Here is a 12,441-nt window from a genome sequence, read left to right as displayed (position 1 = left end):
AGAAAAGACACAGAATGCTGCAGAAGCATAATTTACATCCTATTGCTAGATTACTCTAGATCAATATAAGTTATGGACACAGAGGCATTCTTGGAATCCCTGTGCCATGAACTCTTTCATAGCTGATTCATCTCCATTTAACTATTATTAGCCTTCTCAAACCAGTAAAATGAACAGTTAAATGTCTCATTATTTTGCGGTTTGCTTGTATTGGATTTTAGTTCTATCACACTGTGACTGGTCTTATTGATTTTCTGTGTTTGAGCATGACCTGTAGATTCAAAGTACTTAGTAGTGTAGCCATGCAATAACTCATTTCTAAGGAATATTACAAGGGAAAACATACCTTTACTAAATCTACAGAACTACAAAAAGCTTAAATACAAAAAAAGAAAATCATATACTTTATACTAATGAATTTACACATCAGAAATATAGATGCATGGAAGATAATACAACACATTCCAACAGGTGGGCTCACAAAATATAATAAATATATCCAATGCTGTATATAAGTGATAATATATTTATAATATCTTAGAAATTGAATTTTATTAATATACCAGCTATTATCACCACGGTGTTAGTATGAAACCTCATTTTTTCAAATATCAGAATAAACAAATTTTATGCATCCTATCTAAATTGTGTTTTAACACTTATTGTCTTTACTTTTTTTTCACTCAGAAATTGAGAAAGGTGGATGCGGAGATCCGGGAATTCCTGTTTATGGTAAAAGAAATGGCAGCAGCTTCGTGCATGGAGACATACTAACGTTTGAGTGCCTGTCTGCTTTTGAACTTGTTGGAGAAAAAACAATCACATGTCAACAAAATAACCAGTGGTCTGGAAATAAGCCTGGTTGTGTATGTAAGTGGCTTCATAGTTTTTGTAAAAAAAAGTATAACAATATATAGTACACAATTATATAAAAGAATATAAACAAAACGTATCTATCTATCTATCTATCTATCTATCTATCTATCCCATATCTATCTATCTATCTATCTATCTATCTATCTATCTATCTATCTATCTATCTATCTATCCATCCAAAAAGCATAACATAGAAATTTCAAATCAGAGAACTTTTATAGCTCATGCTACATTTCAGCCATAGAAATTAAATGGATTTTCCCACAAACAAAAGTTAATTTTAATCAATAGATCTTGGAATGATAATAATTTCCACAATTGGATGTGTTTAAATAAAATGTTTGTTCATGGGAAAACCCCTTTAAGGTGATTTTTCAAGCAAACATGTGTCTACAATCAGCATATATATAGCCATATAAATTAAATGCAATCAACACAGAAAAGTTTTTATAACGTAGAAGATACAACTATACAAAATCACATGTGTCTATATTATATATATATAAATATATATATGTGTCTATATATATATATATATATATATATATATATATATATATATATATATATATATATATATATATATATATATATATGTATATATACATATACAGCTCTGGCAAAAATTAGGACACCACTACAAAATTTTCGTTTTCTCTGATTTTTCTCTTTATAGGTATATTTTTGAGTAAAATATACATTGTTGTTTTATTCTATAAACTACTGACAACATGTCTCCGAAATTCAAAGCTAAAAATGTTGTATTTATTTGCAGCAAATGAGAAATCGTCAAAATAATAAAAAAGAAACAGCGCTTTCAGACCTCACACAATGCAAAGAAAACAAGTTCTTATTCATTTAGAAACAACAATGCTCATGTTTTATCTCGGGAAGAGTTCAGAAATCAATATTTGGTGGAATAACCATGATTTTTAATCACAGCTTTTATGCGTCTTGGCTTGCTTTCCACCAGTCTTTCACACTGGTTTTGGGTGACCTTATGCCACTCCTGGCACAAAAATGTAAGCAGTTCTTCTTTGTTTGATGGCTTGTGACTATACATCATCCTCTTGATTACATTCCAGAGGTTTTCAATGGGGTTCAGGTCTAGAGATTGGGCTGGCAATGACAGGGTCTTGATGTGGTGCTCCTTCATTTTTCACATTGATTGACCTAGCTGTGTGGCATGGGGCATAGTCCTGCTGGAAAAACCAGTCCCCAGAGTTGGGGAACATTGCTTTAGCAGCAGGAAGAAAGTGTTTTTCAAGGATAACCTTGTATGCGGCTTGATTCATATGTCCTTCTGAAAGATTAACCTGCCCAATTCCAGCCTTGATGAATCATCCCCAGATCATCACCAATCCTCCACCAAATTTCACAGTGGGTGCAAGACACCATGGCTTGTATGCCTCTCTAGGTCGCCGTCTAACCATTAGACGACCAGGTGTTGGGCAAAGCTGAAAATTAGACTCATCAGAGAAGATTACCTTACTCCAGTCCTCTATGGTCCAATCCTTATTGTCTTTGGCAAACTTCAGCTTGGCTCTCCTTGGCTTCTCATTGATGAAAGGCTTTTTTCTAGCTTTACATGACTTGAGGCCTGCCTCTAGGAGCCTGTTACAAACTATTCTTGCCGTGCTTTTCACCCCAGCTGCCATTTGACATTGCTTTTGTAGGTCACTTGATGTCATCCTGCAGTTGCTGAGTGACATTTTCATAAGATGACGGTCATCCCGGTCAGTGGAGAGTCGCTTTCACTCTCTGCCGGTCTGTAGCTTTGCTGTCCCCAATGTCTGCTGCTTGACCTTGTTGTAATAGACTGCCGTCTTCAAAATTTTAAGGATGGAGGCAACATGACGCTCACTGTATCCCTCTGCTAGTAAAGCCAGAATTGAGCCCTTCTTTTCCTCACTCAAGACTTTTCTTTTCAACTCCTTTGGCATGGTTAAAAGTTATTTTTTCATTCAAATTACTTTTGGGCTATTCCTAGCACTTGTTTTGCCATCCAGCTTGTCCTATTGCAAGAGGATTGTGAAGACCACAGCAGTGTTTTTTATACTTTCCCTCGTTACATAAGATTTGGTTCAGGTGATCACCTAATCAGGAGCACATTAAGTAGAATGAGGTGGACTTTGGTTGGAATTCAACTGACACTGGAATGGAATGATTGTCAGACATGTAGAAATGGGGATCTTTAGAGAACCGTGCAGTGGTCTCTTAATTTTTGCCAGAGCTGTATGTATATGTATGTGGTATATATATGTACAGTATGTGTATGTATGTATATATATATATATATATATATATATATATATATATATTCATACATCCTCCTGTGTGCTACTTTAAAATCCATAATCATCACATGATGTAAGTGCATAAACAATTATCTATTTTTGGTTTTGGACAATATTAGAAGTTTGATTGTATGCTTAAAATTATATGTAAAGTAATATGAATTTAAAACATAGAAACTTAAAGGAAGTCTGTCAACAGGGTGTTGCTTTTTAATCTGACAACAGCATAATAAAGGACAGGAGACCCTGATTCCAATGATGTGTCACTTACTAGGCTCTGTATTGTAGTTTGAATGCAATCAGTATTTTATCAGCAAAAGAACACCGGACTGCAGCTCATGCGCAAAGCAGTCAGGGTAATCTGTGTATCCCCACCCCCATCAGTGAGTAGCAGGTTGTTCCTAATGCACAGTGTACAGGGAAAGCTGGCGGTCAGTGGTGTGGGTGGGGTTATATACTGTTTAACTCTTAGCTCTTTTACATCTCCATCAGAGAACACAGGTATAATATGAAAACGACACTAAGCAGCCCAGTAAATGATACATACCTGGAATCAGGCTTTCTTACAATATCTTATGGTGATATCAGATTATACATCAAAAACCTGATAGATACTCCTGAAGTCCAGTTTCATTATATGTCTTATACAATATTTTTACAGTTTGTTTTTCTTATATTCTTCTAATACCATGTTTTGAACCCTCTACCCTAGTTTCATGCTTCTTTAACTTTACCACACCTTCTGGGATCATCCTTTCACCAAACTACCCGGATGAGTACGGAAACAACATGAACTGTGTGTGGTTAATAATATCTGAGCCAGGGAGCAGGATTCATCTGATCTTCAATGACTTTGATGTGGAGCCACAGTTTGATTACGTTGCTGTAAAGGATGAGGGTATTGCAGATTTACCTGCTCTTGGAACATTTTCTGGGAATGAAGTACCTTCTCAGATTGCAAGTAACAGTCATATTGTGCGCTTAGAATTTCAGTCTGATCATTCAACAACTGGGAGAGGCTTCAATATAACCTATACTAGTAAGTATCACTAAATGTGTTCTCAGATCCTTAGAAAAGTATATGTCTGTATACATTTCCTCAAAGGCATTCTCCCTTTCCAAGAAAATAGCATTGCTAGAAAATGAAATTTCATTCTGATCAGAGAAGGTCCTCTCAGCTGCTCTCCTGCCATCCAACTCTCGCCTCCCTCTGCTGTAGTGCATAACTGATTTCAAGGAGTGAAACTTTTAGGCTGCACCCACATGGAGAGAACGTGCTTATGGCTAAAAACTTCAGCTTGACTGAGTGGTTCTAGTACTTAAACTGCTTCATTAAGAATCATTTAATTTTGCAGAGAAACATCTGTTTCGCCTGTAAAACTGCACGACCGATAACAACAGCCAGGCTGGTCCAGGGGTGAAACAGCTGTTTCCCTGCAAAATTAAAGGGAAACTGTCATCAAGATTCCTGATATTAAATTGCTGTTGGCACATTATCCCACTCTAAAGTAGAATCCTAATGGATTGTTTCATGTGCCGCTGCATCTTGGCATACCTCTAAAAATTATCTTTATTTGCTGCTCACTGGCATGGTATTCAGTGTTGAGGAGTCCAATGGGTCTGTGCAGACCAACTGGGCACCTGTAGCAAGCCAGCTAACTCAACCCCTATGCTTTTGACGGAGTTGGGCTTGTGAGCTCACAGCAGGTGCTGAGATTATACAAATATTCAAAAAACATATATATTTGTATACGGCTAGAGACATGTTGCTATCCGTCTCTCAATTATTTATTTGAGGAAAGTCAGGAGTGGATTACTCCATGTAACTGCCTACATATGAATACCGAGGCATTCACTAAACCACTCACTTTAATAGTAAAATAAAGTACATTTTTATTAGGTACAGTTTAAAAACATTTACTGTATCATACAATAAGTGCACATATATGAGGAATTTAAAGAGGAAAGATCAAGTAAAGACAAACATTGGTGAGTCCATATGGCCTGGGTTAGTGTTAGTAGTACATAATGTATTCAAAGATGACTGCCACACTTTTATATAGATACACAGTCTGAAATCGACCCCCATAAGGCAGGAAAAGCCATTTAAGTGAAATTAGTAAAATACTATACATCACACATAGTATGATGAATGGACCATCAAGACAACCACGGCAACCCCGACGCATATTTCACACAGGTGCTCTATCAAGGACAATATGTCAAGTAACCTCTCCTGCAACCCTTATATACCTAATGGTACTCACATATGGGCCAATCAAATGGCACAAGGGTGCATCTTGTTCCCGAACTAATTTCCAACACTTGTCAAGATTTGTCTGTACGTGACCATCAGACCACTTGGCACTGAGTACCATACAGGAGAGCAGGGAATAGAGATAATATTTTAGGTATGATAGAATCCTAATTAGGAAGGACATAATGCATTGACAGCAGTTTAATAATGGAAAACCTAATGACAGGTTACTTTTACGTAAATCTTGAAATATGAGCTCAAACTCAATAGTGGCACGTGCGCATTTCCCAAACTTGCAAACATTTAAAAAAAAAGAGAGTGGGGCTAAAAGCATTGGAGTCTCAGAATTTGACTAGCATTTTGTTCCTTTCATTCTGAGATTTATTGGGGTTATGGTACTTAGACTCCCCGAGAAAGAGAAAGTGGTTGGCTATCCTAGCGATATTATGGTGTCAACTTTCCTTAAAACCCTTAACAGCTTAGCCCTAAAATGGCTTCCTTGACTGAAAAATAAAAAAGTTATGTATCTCCTAATGCAGCTACTCAAAAATGACTTTTACACATAAAACACATTATTATCGCACAAAAGTTCAAAAATGTTAACAAATATATACTTATTTATTATAGTAATTTTCCTATCATCCATAGAAAAAAGTATTTTTTTAATTTTAACCAAAAGATAAACAGCGTAAAAAACATTGCTGTAATAAGGTAGTAATAGTGTATGTAAACTGCTCAAAAAAATAAAGGGAACACTTAAACAACAGAATATAACTCCAAGTAAATCAAACTTCTGTGAAATCAAACTGTCCACTTAGGAAGCAACATTGATTGACAATCAATTTCACATGCTGTTGTGCAAATGAAATAGAAAATAGGTGGAAATCATTGACAATTATCAAGACACACTCACTAAAGGAGTGGTTCTGCAGGTGGGGACCACAGACCACATCTCAGTACCAATGCTTTCTAGCTGATGTTTTGGTCACTTTTGAATGTTGGTTGTGCTTTCACACTCGTGGTAGCATGAGACAGACTCTACAACCCACAGAAGATGCTCAGGTAGTGCAGCTCATCCAGGATGGCACATTAATGTGAGCTGTGGCAAGAAGGTTTGCTGTGTTTGTCAGCGTATTGTCCAGAGGCTGGAGGCGCTACCAGGAGACAGGCCAGTTCACCAGGAGACGTGGAGGGGGCTGTAGGAGGGCAACAACCCAGCAGCGGGACCACTACCTCCCCCTTTGTGCAAGGAGGAAAAGGAGGAGCACTGCCAGAGCCCTGCAAAATGACCTCCAGCAGCCCACAAATGTGCATGTGTCTGCACAAACTGTTAGAAACCGACTCCATTAGGGTGGTATGAGGGCCCGACGTCACAGATGGGGGTTGTGCTCACAGTCCAACACCGCGCAGGATGCTTGGCATTTGCCACAGAACACCAGGATTGGCAAAGTCGCCATTGGCGCCCTGTGCTCCTCACAGATGAAAGCAGGTTCACACTGAGCACATGTGACAGACGTGACAGAGTCTCGAGATGCCGTGGAGAGCGATCTGTTGCCTGCAACATCCTTCAGCATGACCGGTTTGGCAGTGGGTCAGTAATGGTGTGGGGTGGCATTTCTTTGGAGGGCCGCACAGCCCTCCATGTGCTCGCCAGAGGTAGCCTGACTGCCATTAGGTACCGAGATGAGATCCTCAGACCCCTTGTGAGACCATATGCTGGTGCGGTTGGCCCTGGGTTCCTCTTAATGCAGGACAATGCCAGACCTCATGTGGCTGGAGTGTGTCAGCAGTTCCTGCAAGATGAAGGTATTGAAGCTGTGGACTGGCCCGCCCGTTCCCCAGACCTGAATCCGATTGAGCACATCTAGGATATCATGTCTCGCTCGATCCACCAATGTCACGTTGCACCACAGACTGTCCAGGAGTTGGTGGATGCTTTAGTCCAGGTCTGGGAGGAGATCCCACAGGAGACCATTCGCAACCTCATCAGGAGTATGCCCAGGCATTGTAGGGAGGTCATACAGGCACGTGGAGGTCACACACAATACTGAGCCTCATTTTGACTTGTTTTAAGGACATTACATTAAAGTTGGATCAGCCTGTAGTGTGTTTTTCCAATTTAATTTTGGGGATGACTCCAAATTCAGGCTTCCATTGGTTAATAAATTTGATTTCCATTGATGATTTTTGTATGATTTTGTTGTCAGCACATTCAACTTTGTACAGAACAAAGTATTCAATGAGAATATTTAATTCATTCCGATCTAGGATGTGTTATTTGAGTATTCCCTTTATTTTTTTGAGCAGTGTATTAATATTGACTGATGTCATATAAATTAATGCCTCAATATATTAAGAAAATGGATCTACAGGTCACTGATGAGGATTTTTTCCTATGTTTCATAAAAAAATATATAAATAATGCATTCATCTATTTTCACAGCCTTTGGTCAAAATGAGTGTCACGATCCAGGGATCCCAATAAACGGAAAAAGGTTTGGTGACAGATTTCTTCTTGGAAGCTCTGTTACTTTTCATTGTGATGAAGGCTTCATTAAAACACAAGGGTCTGAGTCAATCACTTGTATTATCCAAGATGGCAATGTTGTGTGGAGCTCTACTGTTCCAAGATGTGAAGGTAATATTATACTACCATAGCTTACTTTGATATGTGCTTGATCAATATTTTATTTAAAAAACTGCCTTGTCTTCAATTATTAAGCTTTAGATTTGATTTTGCTCAAAACACTAAAAGTACACAAAACACGTTACATAGAGAAACTTTGATGGTCTCAGATTGTTCAAAAAGGGGAATATTAATGCAAAAATAGCAATTTATTCATACATTTTGCATGATGAATACTGTAACTGAAAAATGGCACAACACCAATCTCTAAGGAAGAATGTTGCAGCATTCATACTAGGAAGGTAGTTTCTAAGACCAACCCGACATCAGGGCAGCTGGCAGGTTATCTTTCAATAGAAAATCATTAATTTCAGGATTTTTATTCTTTAGCCCCATGTGGTGGACATTTAACAGCATCAAGTGGAATTATCCTTCCTCCAGGCTGGCCTGGGTATTACAAGGACTCATTAAATTGTGAATGGATAATTGAATCAGACACTGGACATTCTGTTAAAATTACTTTTGAAAGGTAAGACATTTATGCCTTAAGTTTATTGTCTAGTCACTTCATTACACACATGTCAAAGGCTATATAGTCAAGACTTTTGTAGAATATGGAATATAGCAGCATTGTTGAGTGCTCATGGTAATTCTTCTTCTAACAGGATCTCAACCACTTTGTCTTTATTAAATTGTCCTTCTTTAGTTTGTTCTTATATATGACCAGTCACTAGGTCAAAAGTGTCCAGGTTTTGTTCTTATTTTATTCCTTGACTATTTCATGCTTTATTTTCTAATCCATCATACTGATCTAGAGATTTCGGCCTTTTTATTTGGTGCTAATTTTTATGGTCTTTACACAGGGGGTGTTGCTCACAGGATTGACATTGGGTACATCTTTAGGCTAAACTGTATTACTACTGTGTGATATCTCCCCCTATCGCTGGAACCATATGGAGGATTTAAAAAAATACACAACAGAATGTGCAAGGGAACAGTGGGGAAAGCAAAAACTCACCACTCTTGACCTGATGAAAGGATATATTCACATGAAGTCTTTCACAGTTGGATTCTGCTTGGAATCCTCTTGGTAAAGCACCTCAAAAGTGCTTCATAAAGTGAACATTGTGTACAGCAATGTCAAAAAAATAGTTAAAAAAATGGCATAAGGAAGCTTCACACTTAAAAGCATAGAGTAAAAGATGACAACAATGCAAAAATATTTGAGAAAAATGACAGTGAAGCTGCTTCAGAATGTGGTTTCTCCTTATAGGTGGCTTCACCTGACAGACACCATGTGCACATACCCAAACGATATATGCAGACTTTAATTATTTGCTGCATTTTTATTGCATATTTCCATGCAGTTTAGTTACAAAAGCTGAAGAATTTCCTAGTATCAGCAAAATGAACAAGATTCCTGAAGTCTCATGCATGCATTGCTTATTTTTTCCTTACAGATTTGAAGCAATTTCAAATCTGCAGCATGTCAATGCTTTCAGCGTTTTTGCAGCGTTATTCACCTATTCTAATGAACAGGGAAAAACACATAAAAATTTGTTAAAATGCATCGAAAATGCATATTTTATGCTACATTTTTCTTACCAGCACTTCAGTATTTGCAGCAAAAATGTCTGCAGCAGACACTTAACAAGTGCACATTCCCTAAGAAAAGTTTTCATCTGGTTTCTCTGTGCTAAACTGCTATCTAAACAGCTATAAAAATGGGTGTTTTTATACTATCACAGCCCAGGATATCTGCAAATTAATTTCATTATTTACCTCCACTGTTTACAAATGACTGAACAGTCCACTTGGCAGGCCTCGATGATCTTTTGCATCTCCTTTAAGGCTTTGATTCTATCGCACTTGCCTCTTTTTAATGGTGATGCCTGGGCTTACCCATCTGACCAGTAAACATTAATTTAATGAATGCCAGTGGAACCTGCAGATGTGTCAGGTTTAATCACACACAGCTCTGCAGTGAGATCCGGAGATCGGCCATTACACATCACACTGGTAACTCCTCCTTCATGTAAAATAAGCTCTGGGGTAGAGCTATCTCCCAGGCAGCATCCTCCCCATAGCCTGGAAGAGGTCATTTACATAAAGTGATAAAAGATGATTTATCTGCAACAAGGCATCTGATATGAGGTATACACGTAGGACATGTATCAGCAGTCTATAACTTGTAAGCCCATAATAATAGTTTAGATGGGTCAAATATGGTGACAGATTCCTTTTAAACAAGGTCCAACACTAAGACCTTTAAAAACATGATTTCATTGTTATACAAAATGAACTTTGGAGTCAGTTTTCTCACTCTGAATTCAAATGATCTTTATATGCAGTCCAGGCAGATTGTGTTAGTCTAGGTTTAATGTTGGAACGAGTTCAAACCCCTTTCCAACATACACACTGATGCATGCATATACACAGATATATACATATGCACATACAGACACATACTTATATAGAAACAGAAACAGGCATACATGTACAGACACAGATACATACATATAGACACATAAAAATGCACAACTGCATATATATGCATGCATACACACATTCAATGTATTCAAACACAAAGACACGTTCATTAATACACACAGACACATGCACACGTAAACACACATGCACAAAATGCATACATACAAATGTATGCATGAAAACTTACAGACACAGCCATATACACATGGAAATATACAGTCCTGCTCATCGTTATTGGCACCCATGAAATTTAAGTACATAATGTGGAAAAAAATGAATCAACTGAAACAGTTTTTTGTATAGAGCACTCGTGTTAAATACCAAAGAGCAAATGATAAACAATAATGTATAATCAAAAACAATGGGAGAGAAAAATAGAAAAACCTAAAGCTTGCTGTGGCACTGTTATTGGCACCCTTTACATTAATTTAGTATGGAAACTGTGGTAAATCACAACAGAGATTCTCCTGTGATTAATTGTTGGTGCCCATATGAAATGAATTAGCCAATGAAAGATGACTTTACTGTTTTAAAAAGCCACATGATAGGCCCTGTTCCTTTGTCACAATGGTGAAGACAAAGGAGCTGTCTGTGGTCATCAGAACTGCTATTATTAGCAAACACAAGACTTCCAAAGAGTATAAGTCCATCTCCAAAGACCTTGTTATCCCAGTTTCAACAGTGTACAATGTTATTAAGAAGTTTGCCAAGCATGGAACCATCAAGAACCTCCCTAGACATGGGGGAAAGAGGAAAACTGATAATAGATGTCTTCAAAGGTTGGTGCGAATGGTGGTAAAAACACCATATCAAACATCCAAATACCAGAAGGCCAACCTGGAACAGTCTGGGGTCATGGTTTGAACAAGTACCATATGCCACACACTAAACCAAGCAGAGCTTTATGGGTGAAGGCCAAGGAAGAAACCATTGCTGAAGAAGAGATATGAAAAGGAATGACTGATCTGTGTCAAAGAGTACCTTGACAAACCACAATCATTCTGGGAAAATGTTCTGTGGCTGGATTTAACAAAAAATAGAGCTTTTTGGCAATGCAAAGCAACAACTTGTTTACAGACGGCGCAAAGAAGCTTATAAGGAAAATAACACCTCATCAACAGTTAAGCATGGTGGAGAATCCATAATGCAGTGGGGTTTCTTTGCTGAACCCAGTACAGGAGGCCTTGACCATATCACAGAAATCATGAAAACTGAGAATTATCAAGAGATTTTAGAGCGAAAAGTTCTACCCAGTATAGGAAATCTTGGTTTGAGTCAAAGAGCATGGATCTTCCATAAAGACAACGACCCAAAGCACACATCCAAAAATAGACAGGAATGGTTGAAAAAGAAAAAAATTGACTATTTTAAAATTGCAAGCAATGAGTCCTGACCTCAATCCAATTAAAAATCTTTGGGGCGAGATGAAATCTGCCATTGGGGAAAAGAATCCTGTAAACATTCAAGAGCTTGAACAAACTGCCAGAGAAGAGTGGGAGAAAATTACAGTTGAGAAGTGTAAGAAGCTTATAAATGGCTACAAGAAATGTTTGGAGGCTAACATCAATGCCAAAGGGTGTGCAACCAAGCATTAATTAGGGGTGCCTTTTTTGCTACACATGCTGTTTATTCTGTTTCTTCTTTGAAATTGCAACATAGAAGTTGAAAAACAATGTTTTATTGTTGTATTACTTTGGACCACTGATTAAAAAATCCTGAGGATATAACTATGGTACATTTCCATTTATTTTTGAAGATATTGTACAGTCTATAAAAAAATGAAGGGGTGCCAATAATAGTGAGCAACACTGTACATATACACACACAGAAACATATCATATGCATGCATACATATACAGTACAGACCAAAAGTTTGTACACACCTTCTCATTTAA

General features: G+C 37.7%; 1 protein-coding gene across 2 annotated transcripts in view; it reads left to right on the top strand.

The window, feature by feature from the left end:
* CSMD1 (CUB and Sushi multiple domains 1) overlaps positions 1–12,441 on the top strand; it is a 2,980,041-nt gene that overhangs the window by 2,077,117 nt on the left and 890,483 nt on the right. For both annotated transcript variants that reach the window (XM_073675393.1, XM_073675394.1), the window contains exons 13-16: positions 688–870; positions 3,886–4,212; positions 7,874–8,068; positions 8,447–8,585. In XM_073675393.1, coding sequence (XP_073531494.1) covers positions 688–870; positions 3,886–4,212; positions 7,874–8,068; positions 8,447–8,585 — 844 coding nt within the window. The remainder of the gene's footprint in view (positions 1–687; positions 871–3,885; positions 4,213–7,873; positions 8,069–8,446; positions 8,586–12,441) is intronic.

The sequence above is a fragment of the Phyllobates terribilis genome, unplaced genomic scaffold (genome assembly GCF_046119375.1).
Source record: "Phyllobates terribilis strain yellow unplaced genomic scaffold, ASM4611937v1 Scaffold_3__8_contigs__length_932513732, whole genome shotgun sequence".
In the NCBI taxonomy this organism is placed as follows: Eukaryota; Metazoa; Chordata; class Amphibia; order Anura; family Dendrobatidae; genus Phyllobates; species Phyllobates terribilis.
The sequence above is the reverse complement of the archived record's forward strand: the minus strand, read 5'-3'. Positions and strand labels throughout refer to the sequence as shown.